The sequence below is a fragment of the Heteronotia binoei genome, chromosome 11 (assembly GCF_032191835.1).
Source record: "Heteronotia binoei isolate CCM8104 ecotype False Entrance Well chromosome 11, APGP_CSIRO_Hbin_v1, whole genome shotgun sequence".
In the NCBI taxonomy this organism is placed as follows: domain Eukaryota; kingdom Metazoa; phylum Chordata; class Lepidosauria; order Squamata; family Gekkonidae; genus Heteronotia; species Heteronotia binoei.
The window spans coordinates 60,118,937-60,143,380 of NC_083233.1; the positions used below are offsets into that span (position 1 = coordinate 60,118,937).

The window sequence follows — 24,444 nt, forward strand, 5'->3', positions numbered from 1 at the left end:
TAATACAAAGCCAGACAGTCACTGCTGGGAAAATACAACTGTCACCAGTATCATCTCATCTATGGAAGTGTAAATGGTGCAGGAAGGAGATGGAGGGTGGTATAAATGACTGTAGGGTTGCCATTTGTTCAAAACAATCATGGGCTGTTCATATTTTCAGTGGTCTGTCCAAAGGAATTACAAAACCTACTATGTCAGGCCTACCGTAACCCAGGGAACCCAAGCTACATAGATTCCGCTCCTAAATTACCTGTTCCAATTGAGAGATGAGGTGGGTGTGTTCAAATCAGTACATGAAAGTCCCTTGTGGTTTGATTTGGCAAGCGAATGTGAAAATGCTTTTAAAAAAATATTCAACATAGGACTGCCAGGTCCCTCCTGGCAACCAGCAGGGAATGGGTGGAGGGGGGGAGGACTTGCTTATAGAAAAAGAAAGGCCCAGGCCTTCTGGCTGGTGTCACATAGCAAGTGACATCATCACACTGTGACACCACCACACTCTGGTTCTTGGGCAAAAGCTCTATGGTAAAAGCAGCTTTTACCGTAGAGCTTTTGCCCAAATACCAGAGCGTTTCCTGGATTTTCCTAGTGTGATGACATAACTTCCTGTATCATGCCAGTGATGAGGCCTGCGTCTTTCTCTTTCACAGGTTTGCCAGGTCCAGCGTTGGGAATACCTGGGGACTTTGAGGGTGGAGCCTGGAGACTTTCCTATTCCCTTAAATAAATAAAAATGCAGCAGTGCAGTTCCCTTGAATTTAGTCTTCATTTCCTCCTCTTTTCTGCCTTCAAAGGGTTCCCCAAGCAGCTGCACTTCCACTGAATAAAAGAGAACACATACAAGCTCACAAAGCAGCCAAAATAAACAGCTTGCAAGTCCACACTTTTGTGATCTCACTGGGGCAATTTACTCACAGCAACCCACATTCAAGGCATTATATGTTTCAAGGTAACAAAACTACCATAAACCCAACAACTTTACAACTAGGGGTAAAGCCGATTCATAATGGCCATGGACACAAGAACCTTTGTAGAGCCAAGACCTTCAGTCCTCTTCAGAAACAAAGGCATGTCCTAGCAAACAGTGCCACTAACACTAAGAAAAGAGAAAATCCAACGTGTTATCTGTTGCTTCTCTATGCTGTTCGTTGACTCTTGCTGCTGTTCTGGATGTTTTAGTTCTCTGATTTGGGCCTACAAAGGAAGTAGCAGTTCCCTCAGTTCAGCTCTAGACCTCCTCTCTCTCTTGCTGTTGGGCCAGACTTAGGTAGGGGTCCTTGCAGTGGTAATACAGGAACAGTCTGACATATTTGCCATGATCAGACTGTGACCTTTTGCTCCATAGGCTGTAAATTCTAAATCTTTTAATATAAATAATGCAATATGTTAAACTGAAAATGACATAGGTTACACTACTTTCAACTTTTTTTAAAAAATAGGTGTGCTTGAGGGGAGAAAGAGTGATTCTGGAGATGTCAGGTACATTCTTTGGGTTGAGGGGGGAGTTAGTTGGATCCCGTCAGCTTTTTCACTCAAGTCTCCCCTAGTTCATCTCCTTAGCACCCATCCCACATAGTTTTTGTCCATGCAGGTCCACATAACACATAACATTTTTGGTAGTCAACAGCAACTACCTCCTCCCTTTTACACCAGCAGAAAATCTGGTTGGATCCAACTTGACAAGTGTATGTAGAAATTAAGAATGTATTCATCCATATAAAAACAGAACCAAAAAAAGGTTAAAAAAAGAAAGAAAGAAATCAACACAAGCCTTGTGGCACCTTAGAAACTAGCAAATTTATATTCTAGCCTAAATTTTTTATGTAGTGTCTCTTTCATCACAACAAAATGGACCCTGCTCTACAAAAGCTTATGGTAGATTTTTTTTTTAAATGAGTTATGCCAATAAAGGTTTCTGGAACTGGGGGAGAAAAAATGTTAACTCCTTAAGGTGCCAGAGGATTCCCGTTCATTTCTGCTGTAATATGAGCAACATGGATACTCCTCTGGAATTATTCATATAATAGCTGTTTCCGTATTTGCTTCAATGGAAGATGGATTACATCTGTGATGGATTATACTATTTTGTCACTTTGAAAACTGATGATAATAAGTCACTGTAATGGCCATTTTGACCTCACATGGGTAGCCCATGTGAGCCTGATCTCATCAGATCTTGGAAGCTAAGCAGGGGCAGCCCAGGCTATTATTTGGAAGAGAGACCCAGAGGTGGAATTCTAGCAGGAGCTCCTTTGCATATTAGGCCACACACCCCTGATGTAGCCAATCCTCCAAGCACTTACAGGCTCTTGGAGAATTGGCTACATCAGGGGTGTGTGGCCTAATATGCAAAGGAGCTCCTGCTAGAATTCCACCCCTGGAGACCACTAAGGAATACCAGGTGCAAAACACATAGGCAGACATTGGCAAACTACCTCTGAATGTCTCTGTTCTTGAAAACCCTGTGGCGTGACATGAGAACAACAACAATGGTCATTTGGCCTTAAATGACCTTTCCCTCATCCCTCCGTTTAACAGATATAACAAATGAGCAATTATAACATTCTCACAATATGGCCCTGGATGTCCAACATGTATTACCCCACTGAATCACCAGACAATACATGACTGGCCAAATTAATGTGGCAAGCATCTGGCAGGTCATATTTCCATGGACCCCTGGAGCAACCAATATATCTTTGGCTGCACAAACACCTCAGGGGATACTTTCCTTTAGAGACACTGTCCCCGTTGACGATGGAGGCTGCAATCCCATGCACATGTAACAAGAGAGGAAGTTCTACAGAACGCAATGGAGCATGCTCTTGTGTGAACACATAAAGCATCATGCTGCACAGCACGAGGAACCTGCAACCTTTTTTTTAGCCTGGAGGAAAAAGTTACTTTTCTCAGTAAATTCATTTTTTTAAAAAAATTTAATAGTGGAAACACATCAGTCTTTAAACACAAACAAGGAATATCACAAAGGCTATGGATTAGGGATGCCAGGCTCCAGATGGGACGCAGGGACCCCCTAGAATTATCATAGATCCTATTCAATCACTGGCCAATAACAGTCACATGTGGAAAAGTATTGAACTATGTGGAGTGCACTTCTTGATGTGATAAGAAGGGACATATAGATTTCACCAGCATTTTATTAGATGTTCCAAAACTGCTGAAAAACTCTCCCCACCCCCCAGAGATGGTAGTTTATTCCCCCATCCCAAAACAAAGTACAATATCATGTCCACATCTCTGAAAATGTCTGTGCAAGAATTTAGGAGATACTCTCCGCTCTCGTCATTACTGTGAATCAAGTAGACAACCGCATTCACAAAGCACTTTGCAGTCCTTTGTGTTTCCATCCATATAAAAGCCCTGCGGATGGCTATTATCCATTAAACCCCACAAGGAAGGAAAATGCTGCTGCTGGTGAATGAGCCTTTGACCAACCACAATACATGATTGCAGCCTGCTTTCTCCTTAACAAACCGTAAGCCCCCAAATAGCAATTGGTAGCATTTCCCATCCTCGCTTTTCGTACAGTGTCCGGAGACCCTTACGTGTTTATTGCTTGGAACCCGCTTTATGACACTAACTTCAGAGCAATTTGGATGTGCTTTAACTCCAAGCCTTGCCATGCCTGCCAATTTATTTGACAGAGTTAGACATTGTCAGCAGATTAATGGTTATGCTCTGAAGTAACTAATTGCCCATGGAAAAACAAAAGTCCAGTATGATACAGTTCCATCCAGAAAGAACCAGTTGCGTTGGTCTCCTTTTTTGGGCGCAGAGGAAAGCTGAACTTTTGGAAAGGATTTGAAGGCCGTAAGGCTGCTTGGTATCTGGGAGGCAGTTCCAGGAAGAAAGGGCAGCAAAGGAGGAAAAATGGAATGGAGGTCAAAGGGAGGGACCATGATAGAATATGAGAACAGAAGTCCAAGGAGGGCAAAGCCAAGAAGTAAGAGTGAGGCATTTGTGCTGGTTCTGATAAAATTAGGTTCTGGGAGCAGACGAGAAGCCAGCATTTGAAGGGTTAAAGGAAGGGTGTCACACAACCAGAAGGCACAAACAAGGTGAATCTTGGCAGCAAAACATTCATGACTGTATATCCAACAACTCGCCTTTGCACATCTGGGAATATGGGGGAATTTCCCAAGGGCCCAAAGAAGCACCCGCTTGGGCACCTCCTGCTTTGGAAGTTAAACATCCACGCTTTGATAGCCAACAACAAAACTGTAAAGAATCCCAGCAGGGAGGGCAGGAAGTCACCAGGCGGAGGTCTCAGATTTGCGGATCATGGTTTTGCTCAGAACCAACAGGTTCCCCTTGACAGAAGCGGCAGCAGGAAAATTAGCAGCCTGACAGAAAGTAGAAGGTGACAAACAGGGTCAGTGCCTTTCCCTCTCTTCGTCTGACAGGAGACACAACAGGAAGCCCCGCAAGCCACGGCTGTCTCCAGCTGACAGACAGGTGTGACGACAAGGCCTGAGACCTGGATGGCACCCGTGCTCCTTGAAAGCGAGCAGGGTGACAAGAGCCACATAAATAAACAACCCAGATGTGACACAGCCGCAGTTCTGCAGCACTGCCAGCTTCCCAGTGGCCTCACTGTTAACGAGAGCGGGGAGAGCTGGCGGCTCTTCTGCACGACAATGATAGCACTGTTACAGAAAGGGTTCTAATTCGTTCTGTTGGCAATGCAGAAAACGACAGAGTCAGCCCATGCGAGGTGACAGTGTTACACTGCAACATCGTTAAGTCTGCTTGGCATAGTGGTTAAAAGTGGTGGACTCTAACCTGGAAGAAATGGGTTTGATTTCTCAACTCAGGTCTTTTTTTAAAACAGGAATTCAGTTCTGGCTGTCTTGGCATCAGGGTGTGTGGCCTAATATATAAATGAGTTCCTGCTGGGCTTTCCCCACAAAAAGTTCTGCGTGAAACAATGTTATACAAAATAGTTCCTGCTGGGCTTTTTCTACCAAAAAAGCCCTGCCTCAGCTCCTCCACATGAAGCCTGCTGTGTGGCCTTAGGCTAGTCACAGTTCTCCCAGGCCTCTCTGAGCCCCACCTACCTTACAAGGTGCCTGTTATGGGGCAGAGGAAGGGAAGGCCACTTTGCGACTCCCAAGGGTACAGAAAAGTGGGGTATAAAAATCAGCTCTTCTTTTCTGAGCAGCATGATATTCTGAAGAAACAGATCCACAGGTGGTTCTGGCCCAGTCACTGAATCCCAAGATCCAAATGTAAGAACAGCTCTCCTGAATTGGACCCAAGGCCCAGCACACTGTTTTCAACAGTGGTCAGCCAAATGGTTCTGAGAAACCCACAAACAAGGTTGCTTGTGCCATAATGGACCAGGGACAGGGCCTTCTTTGTCAGGCCCCTCTCCTGTTTTGAAAAACAACAAAACTCTACCCTTTGGATAGCCACCCAGCAGGTAAGAAAAGGCTGGCTGCAACCTGGACTAGTGAATTTGTGTCAAATGCTGCCCTGAAACGCACTGCAACCTTGAAGCATGTTAATGTAACAGCTGGTGGTGGTGGTGGCACTGTAGACTCTTGGTGCCGTAATCCATTATACCTAGGCATGGCAGCTTCTTCTTCTTTTCAGAAGCAATCAGCTTCCAGAACTTTCCCTTTAAAAAAAAATTTGGACAACCAGATTCCAGCATGATTAAAAATAAATAAATAAAGCACATGAATTGCTGACAATATCCAGGCATCACAATGAAGAGTGATTTGCCAGTGATGGGCAGGAATATAACTTCTTGCTGTGGTCATCTTGCTCTCCCCTTTCCTCTTCCCTGGGTATAAAATGTAATTCAGGCTCCTATTTGCTATGAAGTTCAAATGTGGGCACCTGAGAGAACTGGTTCCCTTCTCAGAAGCACAGAAACAAACTCAATTCACTCAGGAACTTCAATCACACTGGCGCATTCAGACACCACGGCTAATAGGAGCTCAGTTCCAGGCTCCCATAACGGAAACTTTTAATTAATTTTATTTTCCAAAAATCTATATCCTGCCCTTCTACCCTGTCAGGTGTATGAGGGGATGGGGAAAGAAGGAGGAGGCAAGATGTCCATGCAACAGAGAAGCAACAGGCTGCGTGTCTCCTTGTCACTGGCAAATTTCTGTTTGCCCTAAGATCTGAATGCAGCCACCTTGTTCCCAGAAAAAGAGGTAGGTCCACAGTGGGTAAGTAAAAACAGGTATTGTGATCTGCCGAAATAAGCAGACCTTTGAGGAATACATAAAAGACAGTTAAAGGATTGCTACATAGTGTGCTTTAACTGGTACTAATCAGTTGTTGTCCCTGTTTATCTATTCATTTATGGCTGTCGAGTCACAGCTAACTCAGGGCAAACCCATAGGCAAGAGATGTGCAAGAGGTGGTTTGCCACTGCTTGCCTCTGCATAGCAACCCTCGGTACCTTCTCATCCTCACTGCTCTCCCATCCAAGTACTAACCCAGGGTTGACCCTACGTATCTCCCAAGGTCTGATGAGATCAGGCCAGCATGGCCTATCCAGGTCAGGGCATTTGGTGTAGTGGTTAAGTGCATGGACTTTTATCTGGGAGAACTGGGTTTGATTCCCCACTTCTCCACATGCAGCTGCTGGAGTGACCTTGGGTCAGGCATAACTCTGTCAGAGCTGTTCTCTCAAGAGCAGTTTCTGTCAAGAGTTCTCTCAGCCCCTCACAGGGTGTCTGTTGTGGGGAGGGGAAGGGAAAGGAGATTGTAAGCTGCTCTGAGACTCCTTCAGGTAGTGATGGGTGGGGTATAAATCCAATCTCTTCTTCTTCTTCATTGGGCCCAAGTCCAACCAAACTGCACAAACATTTGATTTAAAGGAATGCGATACAAGGATGAATGACCATACTGTCCCCAGTTCTCCTTTTGCTGGTGTGGGTTGGGCTGTTTGCTTAATTGTGAAGAGAAGTTGACCACAAGCCTTCCAGGCAAAGAGGAAACCACTCAAACAAGATAATCAAAGGGGAAGAACAGAAAATCAACCAGCTCCACGGGGGATCGGGTGAAGAGTACTGATTGAAGCATCCACAAGAGGAAAGGCATTTAGCCATTAAGCAAAGCACCTTAGCTTTGACGTTTCACACACACCCAGCTCTTAACCTGCTGATCTACCATCCCAGAAAGCAACAAAACAGCTCATCTCAGGCACCTTGTTTGTCTCCTCAAGTACAGTGTTTAGAGAAGGTCAAAAGAGGCAAAATCGCTCAGGGCAAAATATGCCTCCATGTATCTGGTATTCGAGCCCTTAAGACAAACTAGCAATTTGATAATAGGAGAGTGATCATTTTGGTATGAAGTAACAGGGCCAAATTGGGGAGGCATCTATAAAAACTGCTGAAAGGTTTCGCAGGGCAGATAGATGATTTGGAGTAGAACATCAAAAGAAGTGAAACTCCCTGAGCAGCTACCAGAATTTGGACAGGAAGAAAGAAACCAGGGCCCTAAACAGAACCCCTAGATGAGCTGCTCAGCCAATTCTAGAGCCCCTGACCCATTAACTGCATTTCTTTTTCAGGTGGTTTTCACACATCAACGTGATATCGGGGTTTTCACACATCAAGGTGATAACAACTGCATTTGCTGATATAGGTACAGGGACAGGATCACACTCCCAATCAGTTTGTGGGCCAGTACAGATGCAACACCAAAGGGTTCTGAAGAATTCTTGGGTTGCATCCTTCCTTTCCCATCACTGCATCAACAGTCCCTGTCAAACATTGGTGGAGATTGTTGTTGTCCAGTCACACAGTTGAGTCCGACTCTTTGCAACCCCATGGACCGAGTCTTCCTGTCTTCCACCCTAAATCTGCTCAAATTCATGTTAGTTGCATCAGTAACGCTGTCCAGCCATCTCATCTTTTGCCGTCCTTTTCTTCTTTTGTCTCCTGTTTTTCCCAGCATCAGGATCTTCTCCAGTGAGTGCTCCCTTCTCATTTGGTGACCAAAGTATTTGAGCTTCTGCTTCAGCATCTGACCTCCCAGGGAACAGTCTGGGTTGATTTCCCTTAGGACAGACTGATTGGATCTTCTTGCAGTCCAAGGAACTCTCAAGATTCTTCTCCAGCACCACAGCTCGAAAGCATCTATTCTTCTGCGCTTGGCCTTCCTTATGGTCCAACTCTCACAGCCATACATTACTCCCATAACAGAACTGACTGATGACATAGCCCACCACGGATGGTCTCGCCTGAGTTCTGAGTTCCGCACATGACAAAGCAATGGCATCATCACAAGCTGTGTTCTCCACCAATGTGTTCAACCCACATTCTCAACTTTCTGATTTGTTCGCAGGAGTGGGTGCCTATGGGGTTCAAGGCATTGGAGCAACCAGGGTTTTTTTCAATATCTTTGTATCTTTATTTATTTTTTTGCCCCCATCTGCAGCAGACTTACAGCAACCCCTTAGGGTTTTCAAAGCAAGAGACGATCAGAGGCAGTTTTCCATTGTCTGCCCCTGCATAGCAACCCTGCCGCTCCCATCCAAATACTGACCAGGGCTGACCCTCCTTAGCTTTTGTGATCGGACGAGATCAGGCTAGCCTGGGCTATCCAGGTCTTTGGTGCCACAGCTCTGTTAAATCTGACATAACATTGAAATGAATCGATAACAAAAGGGCAAGGGAAGGTTTTTGCCCCAAATGTATCCCGTGTTTCCAGTTGCTTCAATTGGAAAAAGGATAAACAAGGCAGCCCACTAACATACTTTGGCCCGGGGCTCGCCAATACCTTAACACAGCCCTGCCTGTAAGAAACTGTAAGTACAGAAGCAAAGTTAATTGTTTTGCATTAAAGGACAGCGGCTCAATGCATTTGGAAAGCAGCAAACTTTTCCAGTTATCATTGGCAGGGTACATGCCATATGAGCAGAACGTCCCCGGTGCAATCCATGCTTTTCAGGACCTGGGATCGAAACCCTGAAGAGCTGCTCCCAGCAAGAGTGGGCAGATAGACCAATGTCTTCATTCAGTATAAAACAGTGTTATATGTTCAAAGTTGTGCTCAGAGATAAAATCTTCCTTGGAAAGGGGCCATAGTACAGTGATAACACTCCATTTGTTTTATATGCATAAAAGCCCAACCCTGGGTGCTCCAATTCCATGGGTCAGAGGCAGCAGACTTCCCAGAGACTCCTGCCAGAAATCATGAAGCGTTGCTGTCAGCCACAGTAGAAAGTAGTGGGCTAGACTGACCAGTGGTCAAGCTCTTTATGTGCCTTCTTCATAACATATGTATGGTTTCTTACTTGCATTCATAAAGGAGACTTATTCATGGAACACGTGCACTGCATGCAGAGGTCCCAGGGTCAGTCCCTGGTATATCCAGTTAAAGGACCTTAGATGCGCAAGTGCTCTGCCCAACAATGCCAGAAAGCTGCTGCCAGTCATAAATGGCAACTATATAGGTTCAGACAAGGCTTTTTAAAAACAAAAGCAGGAACGCACAGGAATGCAGTTCCAGCTGGCTTGGCATCAGGGGTGTGCGGCCTAATATGCAAATGAGTTCCTGCTGGGCTTTTTTCTACAAAACAAGCTTTGTGTGAAACAATGGTGCTGTCAGGGGGTGTGGCCTAATGTGCAAATCAGTTCCTGCTGGGCTTTTTCTACAAAAAAGCCCCGTGTGGAACAATGGTGATGTCAGGGGGTATGGCCAAATATGCAAATGAGTTCCTGCTGGGCTTTTTCTACAAAAAAGCCCTGTGTGAAACAATGGTAACATCAGGAAGTGTGGCCCAATATGCAAATGAGTTCCTGCTGGGCTTTTTCTACAAAAAAAGTCCTAGGTTCAGATATAAGCATACAATCCTGTGTATGGATTATAAATGTGAAAAAAGAAAGCATGTTTTGCATATGCATAACTGATGTCATAAAAGAATGCGGCAGGTCATCAAATATGGTTAAGCAATAAGCGTATGCAATCTCCCCTACCCCAACCCACTTTGGGAACAGGCTCAGTTTCTTTCACACTGCAAGGAGTGAGACAGAGAAGTCACAGCCAATCAAAGCTTTCTCTCATCCAAGCAGATCCACGTAGCTGTAAATACAGCAGCAATCCCCGAAGCTCTGCAGCCACCAGGATGGGGACAAGAAGATGCCAAAGGTGGTTGACTGGCTGTTTCTGGAAGGGTTTCAGAAGGCAACTAACATCAAAAGGGAGCTAGGCTTCAAGAGGCATGCCTTTTAGTTCACTATTGACTAATGAATGAAACCATCTCCCCCAGTTCTGGGCTGGAGGTTGTCTTGGCAATTCAGAGCATGCCATATCACCAGCAACATCAGCGAAAGGCCATAAAGTCTTCTGCTCCAATGTCTTCTGCTCCAATGGAATGCAGCTTAGCGGGTGCTTGTTAACCCTTCCTTTCAGGCCGTCGCTCCCAGGTAAATGGCATTCAGAGCCCTGCTGTTGTTTTTGCTCCAACAAATCACCAAGCAAAGGTACAAAGCTGACAACATGTATTGCACAAGCCAGACAAAGCTGTCAAAAGCGGCACAAGCTGTGCTCTGTATTAATTAATCCAAAAGCATTTGCACCCACACTTGACTTCCTAAAATTCTTTGTTGGCCTATAAGGATGCTGTGTATGTCACTCTTTAACCACTCGCATTTGAGGGCTAAGCTGAATTTTCATGGGGGAATGTTCTGGGTGGGGCTTCCTGGGAATGGTAACCTGTTTCACACCACAATTATGCTGCTGCATTTCAGATTGTTAACTCATCCATTTTACCCCCTGCAGCTTTCCTGCTAACATGTTTTTAAAAGAACTTTTCTTCAGGGCTACATGAGCCGACCAATCAGAGATCATATATCTGGTAAAACAACTTCCTGAAGAGTCAATTCAGGCAGAGGTCAGTGCTCCGTGTCCTCAGTCTGAATGGCAGAATATGTGTATGTTTTGCTGGCCTCCCAAACTTTTGTTGAAATAAGAAGGATACATTTCACCATGGGGACAAACCCATATTGCAAAATACTCTGCTCATCATTTTGGTTTGGTTCTGATCAGGCGGCCAGTTGAAGCTTGTTGCTTTTATTTTGTTCTCCTCCTTAAGAAAGTCTGATCTTTCTGAAGGCCTGGAATTACAGTCCCCTGCCCCATCCCTCTTTTACTCTAGATTCAGCTCCCCTTCTTTCGCCTCCCACTACAACCCTTTGCTGGTCTGACTTACTTGTGGAGAATGTGCCATCAGTATGGACAGGAGGGGTGGAAGGAAGGAAAGGTGGGTGTCCGACAAAGAAAGACCGCAGGGACCGTTCAGAGAGGAGGGGGGAGCGCTGGGCAGGGATGTTCTCGCAGCTCCCCACGCTGTTGTGGATCTTGAGGTTCAAGGGTTTGTTCTTTTTCTTTGCTCTGAGAGAGAGGGAGAGGGAAAGAGTCAGAAGGAAAAACACATAAGGAAGATGACACTTCTTTTTCAATGGGTTACCAAGGCTGGGGAAGCAGGGGGAGACCAGAACACAAGAAGAGCATTGCTGGAGCAGACCACACATCCTGTCTCCAACAGCAGGCCTCCAGACGCCTCTCTGTAGGGAAAGAAGACAATAGATGTCTCCTGTTTCCCCCCTTCCCACAACTAGTGAAGGTTCTATATAGCAACTGGATGAAACAATCCTCTGCTTAATCTCTCAGAAACAGACCCTAAAACAGAAGCGTCAAACTCATTTGATACGAGGATTGGATCTGACATAAAACACACTTTGTTGGGCCAAGCCACATACGCCATAAAATGTAATGCCAGGTACAGGAGATACAAACTTGATAAAGGACACAGACAAACCCAACTAGCATTATTATTATTATTATTACTACTACTACTATTAAAAATACAAGCATGCTTAGAAACATTAACACTCTTACAGGATTTCCTTAAATCATCTCCCTGATGCCCACCATCCCACTTATACCACCCATTAGGCATCAACACTGCGACGCAAACAGGGACATAAATGCACAGCCTCTGTCATCTGGCGGTAAAGATAATACCAGGTGCTTGTGGGCTCGATAAGACCCCTGGAGAGGCCAGTTCCATCCCATGGGCCTTATGTTTGACACCACTGCTCTGAATTCTTAGAGTGGAAACAGGATACTGGTAGTGCACAAGCAAAGATCCTGAATATAGCTGGTGGGAGCTCTGGTTCAGGACTTCTCAGCCGACACCTTATGATGATATTGATAATGGGTTTATACCCCACCCTTCACTCTGAATCTCAGATTCTCAGAGTGGCTCACAATCTCCTTTATCTTCCTCCCCCACAACAGACACCCTGTGAGGTGGGTGGGGCTGAGAAAGCTATCCCAGAAGCTGCCCTTTCAAGGACATCTTTGTGAGAGCCACGGCTGACCCAAGGCCATTCCAGCAGCTGCAAGTGGAGGAGTGGGGAATCAAACCCGGTTCTCCCAGATAAGAGTCCGCTACACCAAACTGGCTCTTATACAATGTAAAGAAGCATAATTTTCTTATTGGACAGTAAAGACTGCAAAATTATCTGTGGCTAGTCTTCTGTTCCTCCACTAGTAAAATCTTGGTTTTGAGGTAAGAGATCAGTGCCCTGAGCTGGTTGGGCCAGCCCAGCCTGATCTCATCAGACTCTGGAAACTAAGCAGTTAGTTTCCTAGTTAGCACTTGGATGGGAGACCACCAAGGAAGTCCAGAGTCGCCACGCAGAGGCAGCCAATGGCAAAACCATTTCTGTCATGTCTTGTCTTGAAAACTCTATGGGGTCACCGTAAGTTGGATGCCACTTAGACAGCACCTTCTACCACCAAGAGACCAGTATGCAGCACAGCTAAAATGCTGAGTTTGAGTGTGGGAAATCTGAGATAGTCCCAACCACCACACAGCTCTGCGGTTGACCTTTGACAAGTCACTCTCTCTGTGCTTAATCTACCTCCCAGGGTCCCTGTGAGATGAAATGATGCTCAGAACTCCTAACTGGAACAATGGGATACAAATAAGTGTCTTGTACAGATGGTCCAGAGGGGAAAACACCCATTTGTGGTCCAAAGATTTTCTTGTTTTGTTTTTTGAGCACAAGAAGTTGCCTTATATTGAGAATATAACAGTTAACCCACTTTTTCTTTTCTGGCAGGAAGCTAGAGAGAAAGCAAATAGGGTGTGACGCCGAGGAATGGGTCCCTTTGCTTTTGTTCCCCCAGATCACCCCCTACCTCACTGGGAGCGTAACCTTCAGCAGTGAGCTAAAATTAGTAATTTTTTTTTTAAATTTACCCCCAGAACGCACATTTTGCCATTCAGATCCTGAGAGTGCAGTTTCAAATTCCAGTTATCGAATGTGCAACTTCAAAAATCAAAGTGCTTCAGTTTCCTTGGTATCTCAGCTATCTGACGCTGGCAGGTATCAACCACAAAATCCAATAAACAGCCAACTATCAAATTGCATCACTGACGAAATACCATTGTGTGCCAACAATCAAATACAGGCTGTTATTCAATGCTGCTGCATGCCAACCAGAGAATGCTGTTTAAAAAAATACCAAATGTCAATTGGCAAATATTTCCCTCATTTGTAGACTTCATGACTCAATTTTCAACATCAGTTCCTCAAGACGTATTGCAAAAGACGTTAAATCAATAAAATCAGTATCATAAATCTACAGATCAAACCAGGGAGCAAAACCTCTAGAATTCGTGAACTATAATCAGCCCTGAATGCATAACATCAAAAGCCAATCTTAAAAACCAAGCGGACAATTGACTCCATAACTAAACTTGCTTGGAAGCAGCTACCAGTCTCACTTTAAATTGAGCAACCAGAATTAGTCTCTGTAGGTTTCAATAAGCATTAGGTAATAGGTTTTATTAATATCCTGCCCTTCCCTTGAGAGCCAGTTTTGTGTAGTGGTTAAGTGTGTGCATTCTTAATCTGGGAGAACTGGGTTTCATTTCCCACTCCTCTACTTGCAGCTGCTGGAATGGCCTTGGGTCAGCCATAGCTCTTGTAGTTGTCCTTGAAAAGGCAGCTGCTATAAGAGCTCTCTCAGCCCCCCCCACCTCACAGGGTGTCCGTTGTGTGTGTGTGGGGGGAGGGGAAGGTAAAGGAGATTGTGACTGCTCTGAGTCTCTGAGACTCAAAGTATAGACTCAAATCCAGTATCTTCTTCTTTATCCTCACAATGACCTTGTGAAGTAGGCTAGCCTAAGAGTGTGTGTGCTTGGTTCAAGATGACCCAGTAGGATTTGTGGCCAAGTCGGTGATGGGCATAGCAACTTATCTGCATATTTAGTTTATACTACTAATTCAGAGGCACACCAAGAAACCATATTTTGCACTTACAGACATTTCAGGGGTGTCAAACTTATTAGTTATGAGGGCCGGATCTGACATAAATGAGACCTTGTTGGGCTGAGCCATGTTGGGCTGGGCCGTATGTATGCCTATTTAAGATTAGGTAGCAAAGATATAAATTTTATAAAGGGCTCAAACATAAAGATTTTTAAAAAACCTTAAAATAAAACATGCTTAAAACATTAGCACTCGTTGGTCTTAAAGGTGCTTTCTTTGTATCTCTCCCTTGGGATCCAAGGAACTGGGCAAAGGAAGCTCTGGCTCTTTTCTTCCTTCCCTAGGGGATCAGGAGGTGGAGGAGCCATAGCCAATAAAAGGAAGAGAGGCTTGGCTCAGTAGCTCTGCTGTGCAATTGAAAAAGCCTGACAAAGCATGCTCTCCTTCCCCCCTTCCTCCCAAGGGAGGAGCCTCAGCCAATGGAGAAAATAGAGACTTTGCTCTGTAGCTCCTGTGTGATTGAGCAAGCCTTGCATACCAAGCTGTTATGCAGAAGGAGCTAGAGAGAGGGAAAAGCAAGCAGATGACAGCCAATTGCTTGGGGGCCACAGGTTTGATACCCCTTCACTAGAATATGAAAGACATTCTATTAGAGTTTATTTAATTGCAATAGCATCTTAACACAAGATGTTAAGGTAAGCAAAGGAGCCATTGTTCTAACTGCAAGTGGATGTGTCTGCAGTAAGTTTGGGACTTCCTGGAAGCAGACTATTTTGGGAGGTGAATAAAAAAAAAGCAAAGAAAGCACCCTGGACTGGACAAAGGAATCTGCAAACCAAGGGAATTTTAGCCAAAACTACAAGACACTGGTCAGCGAAAGCATTCAGGAGGGGTGTCTTCAAGCAAACGGACTCATATTGAATGAACCAATCATATCTGGTTAGCTAATCTGCATAACTAATCCAATCTGCTTTGTATAATTATGACTGATGTCATTTTAAGTATTAAATGACCCGCACTTTCTGCATTCCTCAGAGACCTGTTGGATTTCATTGAGGGTCTTTTCCTTCCAGTTTGGTGTAATGGTGAAGTGTGCGGCCTCTCATCTGGGAGAACTGGGTTTGATTCCCCACTTTTCCACTTGCAACTGCTGGAATGGCCTTGGGTCAGCCATAGCTCTGGCAGAGGTTGTCCTTGAAAGGGCAGCTGCTGTGAGAGTCCTCTCAGCCCCACCCACCTCACAGGGTGTCTGTTGTGGGGGAAGAAGATAAAGGAGATTGTGAGCTGTTCGGAGACTGAAATTTGGAGTGGAGGGTGGAATATAAATCCAATATCATCATCATCTTCTATAGTCTTTCAAATAATTTATTTATAAATTATTTTCAGTTTCCTTTTTACTGCAGGACTCCAGGCATGCCTTCAATTGGGTGAGAGGGGGGCACGCTTGACCATAGGTTGTGTGGAACATAGGGCTTTAAACCTGGGTCTCCCCAGGCCGAGTCCTGCATTAACCATTACACTACAGCGGTTGTCAGCATGTGGGAGAAAAGTACTGCAATGAAATACTGAAATCAGGAATCCATTTGATGCCAAATATTTGCTGAATATTCAACAAGGATGACTCCAGTGTTTGCAGAGGAGAATTTCTGTCCGCTAACTTGTTTCAGTCCTACTTAAATCTTACACTTCCTCCATACAAAGAATAAGTCTACTTAACCAAGCCAAAAGGGCTCTCTCTGAAACATAATACCTTCTGCCCTCTTGTGGTAGAAATTAAACACGCAGAAGCGAAGGCATTAAGACTGTGGAGTTTGGCCATCTGGGCATAGATATTTCTCCATTAACTCTTCACAATTTATCCTGCCAAGGCAGTGATTCCTGCTTTATGCAGGGAACGGCACAATATATCTTACCCCTTCACCTTCCCTTCTCATATACCAAAGTGACAGGTGTTTTTAAGAACTACCTTGCTCTATCTGTCTCTGTCTCCATTCAATTCCCATCCTTGCTGAGAGCTTCCCCTTTCTCAGCTGTGCTGTTCGGCTGAGCTGCTCAGATCTTAGTTCTAAGCAAAGACCTTGTTAATGTCCCAGATCGGAGCCCTGTGCTCACATAAGTGTGATGAGATGGAACACGCCGTGAATCACTGTATTGAAATAGGATCTGTGAGAGAGGCTGGACAGTGAAATTCTTTTAATAAAATGTTCAGATACTGGAAATCATATAGAGTATATTGATAGATCTTGCAATACGGTTGGGGAATAGGGTTATTTGTAAGGTATTGAGCTGAAACATGTTTCTGGTGGGTATGAACACCACAAACATTTTTTCCCCATATGAAACAAGCCATCCCTATGTAAAACTGGCAGCGAGGGATAGGTGTCAGAGGGAGTTAAGTCCCCACTGCTGAGAAAACTAGGCCAATGCTCTTTCACATGGGGATGCACATCTCAGTGTGGATCCCATGCAAATAGCACAGTACAGAAGAACTTTGCCAGGGCCTTTTTTTGTAGCAGGAACTCCTTTGAATATTAGGCCATACCCCCTGAAGTAGCCAATCATCCAAGAGCTCATTACAGGACCTATTGTAAGCTCCAGCATTTGCTACAACAGGGATGTGTGGTCTAGTATGCAAAGGAGTTCCTGCTACAAAAATAGCCCTGAACTTTGCCTGTATTTGGATATGTATCCCCCCAACAAAAGACCTTAATCCATGAAACTTCTGCCTTTCATTGGGATGCCACCAAATTCTGTATGCTCAGTTGTTTGACTTGAATCCCACTATTCTGTGTTTGTTTTCCCTTTGTGAGATCTGAACCTGTGAGGTTTCTTTGTTTCCCCACCATATTCCATTTCTTCAAGCTGAATATTCCCTGTTAAATTTAAACAACTTTAAATATGATCTTTGAGTCAATAGCGCATAAACTCATGATGGTGTTAGAAGAGGCAGGAGAGAAACAAATGAATTGGGAACATCAGCAATGACTCTGGACTTCATCAAGTGGTTTGCAATGACAGCATATTGGGGGGGGGGAATATTCATTAATCTCTGCTCCACCCCCCCCCCCACAACAGAATGGAGGAACAATGGCTGTGAACAGTTGTTTTAGAAAATGTGAAAGAGGAGAAGGCAGAAGGTTTTAATGAACATTTTCTTTCCCTTGCAACAACTTTCACAGTGAAAAAACACAAGCCTACCAATTTTGGTTCTTCGCTGCTTTTTGGAATAACCCCAGGAAAAGAAAGTTCATTGTGATACTTGTCAAGCTCTGCGTAGCTGGAGATGGAAGAAGAAGAAGGCTGCAGATTTATACCCTGCCTTTCTCTCTGAATCAGAGATTACAATCTCCTTCCCCCACAACAGACACCCTGTGAGGTGGGTGGGGCTGAGAGGGCTTTCACAGCAGCTGCCCTTTCAAGGACTCCTACAAAAGCTATGGCTGACCCAAGGCCATTCCAGCAGGTGCAAGTGGAGGAATCAAACCCGGTTCTCCCAGATAAAAGTCCACGCACTTAACAACTACACCAAACTGGATCTCATAGTTGATAGTACACAAACTGCTGTGTACTCAGTCAAGTCATTTCTCAGTCAAGGTCAGCATTGTTGACTCTGACTGGCAGCAGCATTCTAGGGTCTCAGTCAGAGGTCTTTCACATCAACTACTACCCACTCCTTTTTAACTGGAGATGCCAGGGACTGAACCTGGAACCTCCTGCATGCAAAGCAAATGATTTACCACTGAGCCACAGCCCCATCTCATTACAGCAGTGCAGATACTCAGCTTTCTCATTGTTTCTGTATTTTCAACCATTATTACCAAATACAATGGCCATTCATTTGAAATGTGGTGCTGGAGGGGAGTTTTAATGATACCATGGACCTCCAAAAAGACGAATAACTGCGTTCTAGATAAAATCTACCCTGAAGTCTCCCTAGAAGCTGAAATCACCAAACTGAGGCTTTTGTACTTTGGTTACATTATGAGAAGACAAGACTCATCAGAAAGGACAATCATGCTAGCAAAAGTCAAACGAAGCGGGAAAAGACAAAGACCCAACATGAGATGGATTGACTCAGCCAAGGAAGCCATGGCCCTCAGTTTGCAAGATCTTTGATGGAAGTGACTTGATGACACTTAACCGGGGCTTTTTTTGTAGCAGGAACTCCTTTGCATATTAGGCCGCACACCCCTGATGTAGCCAATCCTCCAAGAGCTTACAGGGCCTACTGTAAACTCCAGGAGGATTGGCTACATCAGGGGTGTGTGGCCTAATATGCAAAGGAGTTCCTGCTACAAAAAAAGCCCTTCACACACACACACACACACACACACACACAGACAGACAGACATCATAGCCATACTGTATTAATTTTTAAAATTCCAGTTTCAGACGCACTTGAAACAAAGCTGGGCTTGTTTTCCCCCTCCGACCATCTAATGAAATGTACTAGAATTTTTACCTTTCCATGCAACACTTCCCCCACCCCCATTAATTCCATTTAAGTTGCATAAAAGTGAAAAGGGGCATAGTTGAACATCCCTGTTTTCAAACACACTCCGAAATGGGCCAGGAGTTGGGCCAGAGGGTCTGCGTATTAACCGTCCATAAAATCCTCCCTGGTTAAGTCAGGATCAGTTAATGTCACACACCTGTACTTGGCAGGGCAACAAACAGCAAGAAATTATCGTCACCGATTTGCCATCAGAAGCCTCTGCTTTTGACCTTTTCTGAAATCCATTTTCTAAACGCTCGTTTGTATGCTAAAAAAATTAAGCCCAAAGAGAATCTAAATATCTCAACTAATTTCATAAGCCGTTCTTAGTGCTTTCGTATACTAAGTAATCTCTCAGGGTCAACGTAAGACCTCTTCTAACTTGCTTCGCGCTGCATTAATCAGTTTCTGAAAGGAAAATGTACCCCTGCTCCCGTTTTCTTTTCCGAGAAAAAGTGAATCATTAGCCCATTAGGACTGTAAAACTATTTCCAAGTGCTTGTGTCGGAGATGTATTTTATTTATTTCTTTAGAAAACTTGCATGCCGCACCTCCTGGAGGCAGCTGAGGACTAAAATAATAAAACAAAAACCAATTGAGACAATTAACAAGTTAATAAAGCAAATGATGTAATAAAACAAGCCAAACCGGGAGAATAAATACATAAAAGCAGACCAATAAAAATAAGCCAAACCGCTTACAAAGGCCAGGGCACAAAAGGACATTAAACAAACAAAGCAGACTAAAATGATATTAATAAGGTAGCCCATAAGCTAACAGCAGACCACAAAACAACTTTTTTTTTTAAAAAAAAAAAAACCCTTTAGTTAAAAGCCCAAGTTAAGTGAAATGTTTTGGTGTGGCATCTCAAGGAAAGGAGGGTAGATACCAGGCAATCCTCAAGGGCGAGGGCATTCCAAAGGTGAGGTGCCACCACCAATGAAGTCCTGTCTCCAGTTACAATCTGTCTTACTCTGCAGGCGAGAGCACAGAGAGAAGGTCTTGGGAAGATGTTTTATTGTCAGTACTCCCCTTGCCTAATGTATGTTTTGCTACAGCCTTGTTCAGCGACTGCTCCATGTCTGTTGAACAGCAACCCAGAAAAGCTCTCGGGGATTCTACCCTCCTGTCTTTTCAGCAAGGCTGTGATTCAGACAAAGGGAGCTTTTGACTCTTGAAATCTCATACCCTGGAAATCTTGTTGGTCTCTAAGGTGCTACTGGGCTCAAATATTGCTCTTCTACTGCAATAGAGACTCTGGAGAACTTTGGGGCAGCCCAAGCCCATTAGTTAGATGTAGACAGGGCTTTTTTTTTTTTTAGTAGGAACGCACAGGAACGCAGTTCTGGCTGGCCTGGTGTCAGGGATGTGGCTTAATATGCAAATAAGTCCCTGCTGGGCTTTTTCTACAAAAAAATCCTGTGTGAACCAATGGTGATGTAAGAGGGAGTGGCCTAATGCATAAATAGGTTCCTGCTGGGCTTTTTCTACAAAAATAGCCCTGGATGCAAGTGTTCCCAGATTGTTTTAATGTTGCATGTCTGTTTAATATTTATTTTCATCTAGTTGTTTTTATACTGTTCCCAGCCTTGAGTTCTGGGGTGTTTGAGAAAGGGGCAGGTATATAATATATTCTAAAAATCGGGACTTTTTTTGAGCAGGAACGCATAAGAGCACAGTTTTGACTTGGCACTAGAGTCCATCCTCCAAAGCAGCCATTTTCTCCATGGGAACTGATCTTTGTTGTCTGAAGATCAATTGTAATAGCAGGAGATTTCCAGGTACCACCTGGAGGTTGACAACCCTGAATTTGAACAACATTGGGGGTCTGCAGTGGGAAAGGGACATCAGTGGAAACTGACAGTTTAGCCTGGATCTAACTTCTCATCTGTGGTTCTTCTGCATTCTCTCTTCAATTCAGACCACTAGGTAACAGTTGTGATAACAGAATGTAAGGAGAGGTTGAACTGTCTTTGCAGGGTAACACAGGAAACCCTACATGACTACATTTGGGTCATTTCTGGTCAGATAAATAACACTTGGGGGGGGGAGACTAAATACCCATTCGCCATCCTTGATCTGGGGTTCTCCTGTGGCAGCTTTCTGCAACTTAACTGCCCATCAAGGATACAATCACAGACAATCATAGGCTGTTTGCTCCTTGAGGTCTACTCCCAACACACAAACTACTAGTTCTGTGTTTAACTTTTAACACTGTGATGTTACTTTTAGTTAAACATTGTATTTTATTAAATAAGTGTTATGTACAGAACTCTGGGTGAACAAAATTCAGACAAATTATATCAATAAACAAAATCCATGCAATACTTTTGCAGTACCAGCCTACAGGTGGGACTTGGTGATCTCCTGGAATTACAGCTCATCTCCAGACTAAAGAGATCAGTTTCCCTGGAGAAAATGGAGAAAATAGAGGGTGGACTCTACCACTGAGGTCCCTGTCCTCCCCAGACTCCATCCCCAGAATCTCCAGGAGTTTCCCAACCTGTATCTGGCAACTCCCCTCCCGTTTTCTGCCAGTGGCCCAGGAGGACCCAGCAACCCTAGTATATTGGGGGAGGGGGTTCTTTCCATCATTTAGCCTGGAGAGAAGGCGACTGAGAGGTGATATGATCACCATCTTCAAGTACTTGAAGGGCTGTCATATAGGGGATGGTGTGGAATTGTTTTCTGTGGCCCCAGAAGGTAGGACCAGAACCAATGAGTTCAAATCAAATCAAAAGAGTTTCCAGCTCAACATTAGGAAGAACTTCCTGGCAGAGTGGTTCCTCAGTGGAACAGGCTTCCTCGGGAGGTGGTGGGCTCTCCTTCCTTGAAGGTTTTTAAACAGAGGCTGGATGGCCATCTGACAGCAATGAAGATCCTGTGAATTTAGAGGGAGGTGTTTGTGAGTTTCCTGCATTTCGCAGGGGGTTGGACTAGATGACCCTGGAGGTCTCTTCCAACTCTATAAGCAACGCAGCAACCTGTAGCTTTCATAAGTGTAGTAACTTTAGGGAATTTTTCAATATATGTCATGCATCTGTTGAGTATACTGGTTCACTATTCCTGTAATCCATCTAGCTATAAATAAAATCACTTTCTGCCACCTTTTCCCCACTCAGATAAAATGTATTATAGTTCCTATTCAAACTGCTTTTGTTTCTTCCCATTCTTTCAATGGGGAAACAATGTCTACTCTCAATGCACAGCAGCCAAGAAGGTCTGAGCGCCTGCTCCGGCTGCAACGCCACTGAGGATGTTCTCCGCAGCTGAGAACGAAACCTCTGGAAGGAAAACTTTCTCCAGTAGAACAAGGCACTTGATCCCGAAAGATTCTACAAACCCAAATGATGTTACCAGCCGTGAAAACCTGAAATCTTTGATAATTCTACTCTTTCCAGTCTGGTATTCATGTTGCAGTGACCACCACCTGACTCCGTGTATCCTGTCAAGATAGTTTTGGTGTAGCAGAGGAGAAATAAAAAGGGGTCTAAATTCTGTCTTAATCCTGTAATACAGTTAATAACGTTCATCATGTCCATCCAGTAATTGATTGCAAACTTGCAAATAAAGCTGTGGGTACCTGATTCTTCTTTGTGCTTCCAGCACTTGAAATTATAATCTTTCTGGCTTTACAAGCACAGAAGAAAAGGGGAGCCCTGGGACGTTACAAAAGGAAAGAGCTGGCAGGGTCAAGGAGAGCCGCTTGCCCTCCTGACCAACAACAGACATCCTTCCTGTGTGTCTGTTTGCAACATATGCCCCTTTGGTGGTGGGCATCTGGAGAAGGCCCTGGTAGGAAATGAATGCATGGTGGCACCACCCCGGCCTTACTACATATTGCAGCTTGCAAAGGGGGGTGGGAGAGAAAGAAAGAAAAACAATTATGCAACCTCTCTCTAATGTGCTAATTGTTTCCGAACACAGGAAAATGTGGTGCTCATTTCCACTTCTTGCGCAGGAACGGGGACACATTAGAGCCGGCTGCTCTCATTAGCTCAAGGGCCAATTGAATCAATGCGAGGCCCAGTTGTGTAGCTTCCTCACTCTGTAGCTAGCAACCCCTGGGAACCCTGCCAGGTGGCTTGCTGCTGAGCCAACGTACCGTCACACGACAGGACAGCCACGACCTGGCCAAGGAATTGCCAGGTTCTTCTCTGGTCACTGGTGGGGGCAGAGTTGCCAGTTTCAGGTTGGGGAACTCCTGGATACATTGAGATAGGGTGTGGTCACGTGTCACATTAAAAGCGGGTGTGTAGTGCTCAAATTTGAACTGCTGAGTATTGATTCGATGCAGGGCTGATCAGATGAGCATCCAAGAATGTTAAGGAATTGGAAATAGGCTGTGAGGCATTTGCGAAATTTTTTACAGACAAGGTCCAATCACTCCGCCATGACTGCCCGGCCATATTAGATACAGTGAGCGAACTCGAGGCTCCGTGCGTGTCTTCTAATTCGACCCTGGACTGCTTTGACCCACTCAGCTTGGAGGAGGTTGACAGAATCCTGGTAACTGCACGCCCTACTACATGCGATCTGGACCCATGCCCCTCCTGGTTAATTAAGGTCTGCCGGGAGGAGTTAGGATGTCCTATACAGGACATCATAAATAGATCTCTTTCAGAGGACCATTTCCCAATGCCCCTGAAGGAGGCAGTGGTCCGCCCTCTCCTGAAAAAGGCTACATCAGATCCAGCCGTATTGGCTCATTACCGGCCGGTCTCAAATTTGCCCTTTTTGGGCAAAATTATCGAGAGGGCTGTGGCGTTGCAGTTGCAGGGTTTCCTGGATGACACTTCCACCTTGGATCCATATCAGTCCAGCTTCTGTCCGGGCCATAGGGTGGAGACGGTGTTGGTCGCCCTCATGGATGACCTCTGGCGACACCTGGATCAAGGCGGCTCGGCAGTATTGCTGTTGCTAGACCTATCGGCTGCGTTCGATATAGTCGACCATTGGCTGCTGACCCGCCGTCTCGCCGACGCAGGAATTCGGGGGCTAGCCTTACAGTGGCTCTCCTCCTTCCTTGAAGGTCGGGGACAAAGGGTGGCGGATGGAGGAGAGATGTCCCGGAGACACCTACTTAATTGTGGGGTGCCTCAGGAGGCAGTTCTCTCCCCAATGTTGTTTAATATCTTTATGCGCCCCCTTGCCCAGATTGCCCGGAGACATGGGCTGGGTTGCCATCGGTACGCTGATGACACCCAGCTCTATCTATTGATGGGCGGCCAGACCGCCAACACCCCTATAAACTTGGACCGGGCACTGCAGGCCGTGGCAGACTGGATCAGGCTGAGTGGGCTGAAGCTGAACCCAGCGAAGACAGAGGTCCTTTGCGTGGATCACTGCGGGCTGGGAGGGGAGATCCCCCTACCGGCCTTTGACGGTGCGTCACTGATACCAGTGTGCAGGGTCAAAAGCTTGGGAGTGCTACTGGAGTCCTCCCTGACAATGGAGGCACAGATAGCTGCCACTGTGAAATCCGCCTTATTCCATCTTAGAAGGGCGAGACAGTTGGCCCCCGTCCTAGAACGTAGCGACCTAGCAACAGTGATCCATGCAACGGTCACCTCGAGACTAGACCACTGTAATGCCCTCTACATGGGGCTGCCCTTGTGCCGAACTCGGAAGTTGCAGCTAGTGCAGAATGCGGCGGCCAGGCTACTACTGGGA

General features: G+C 45.1%; 1 protein-coding gene across 2 annotated transcripts in view; it reads right to left on the reverse strand.

The window, feature by feature from the left end:
• KSR2 (kinase suppressor of ras 2) overlaps positions 1 to 24,444 on the reverse strand; it is a 306,003-nt gene that overhangs the window by 135,809 nt on the left and 145,750 nt on the right. For both annotated transcript variants that reach the window (XM_060249643.1, XM_060249644.1), the window contains exon 5: positions 11,201 to 11,382. In XM_060249643.1, the coding sequence (XP_060105626.1) occupies positions 11,201 to 11,382 (182 nt within the window). The remainder of the gene's footprint in view (positions 1 to 11,200; positions 11,383 to 24,444) is intronic.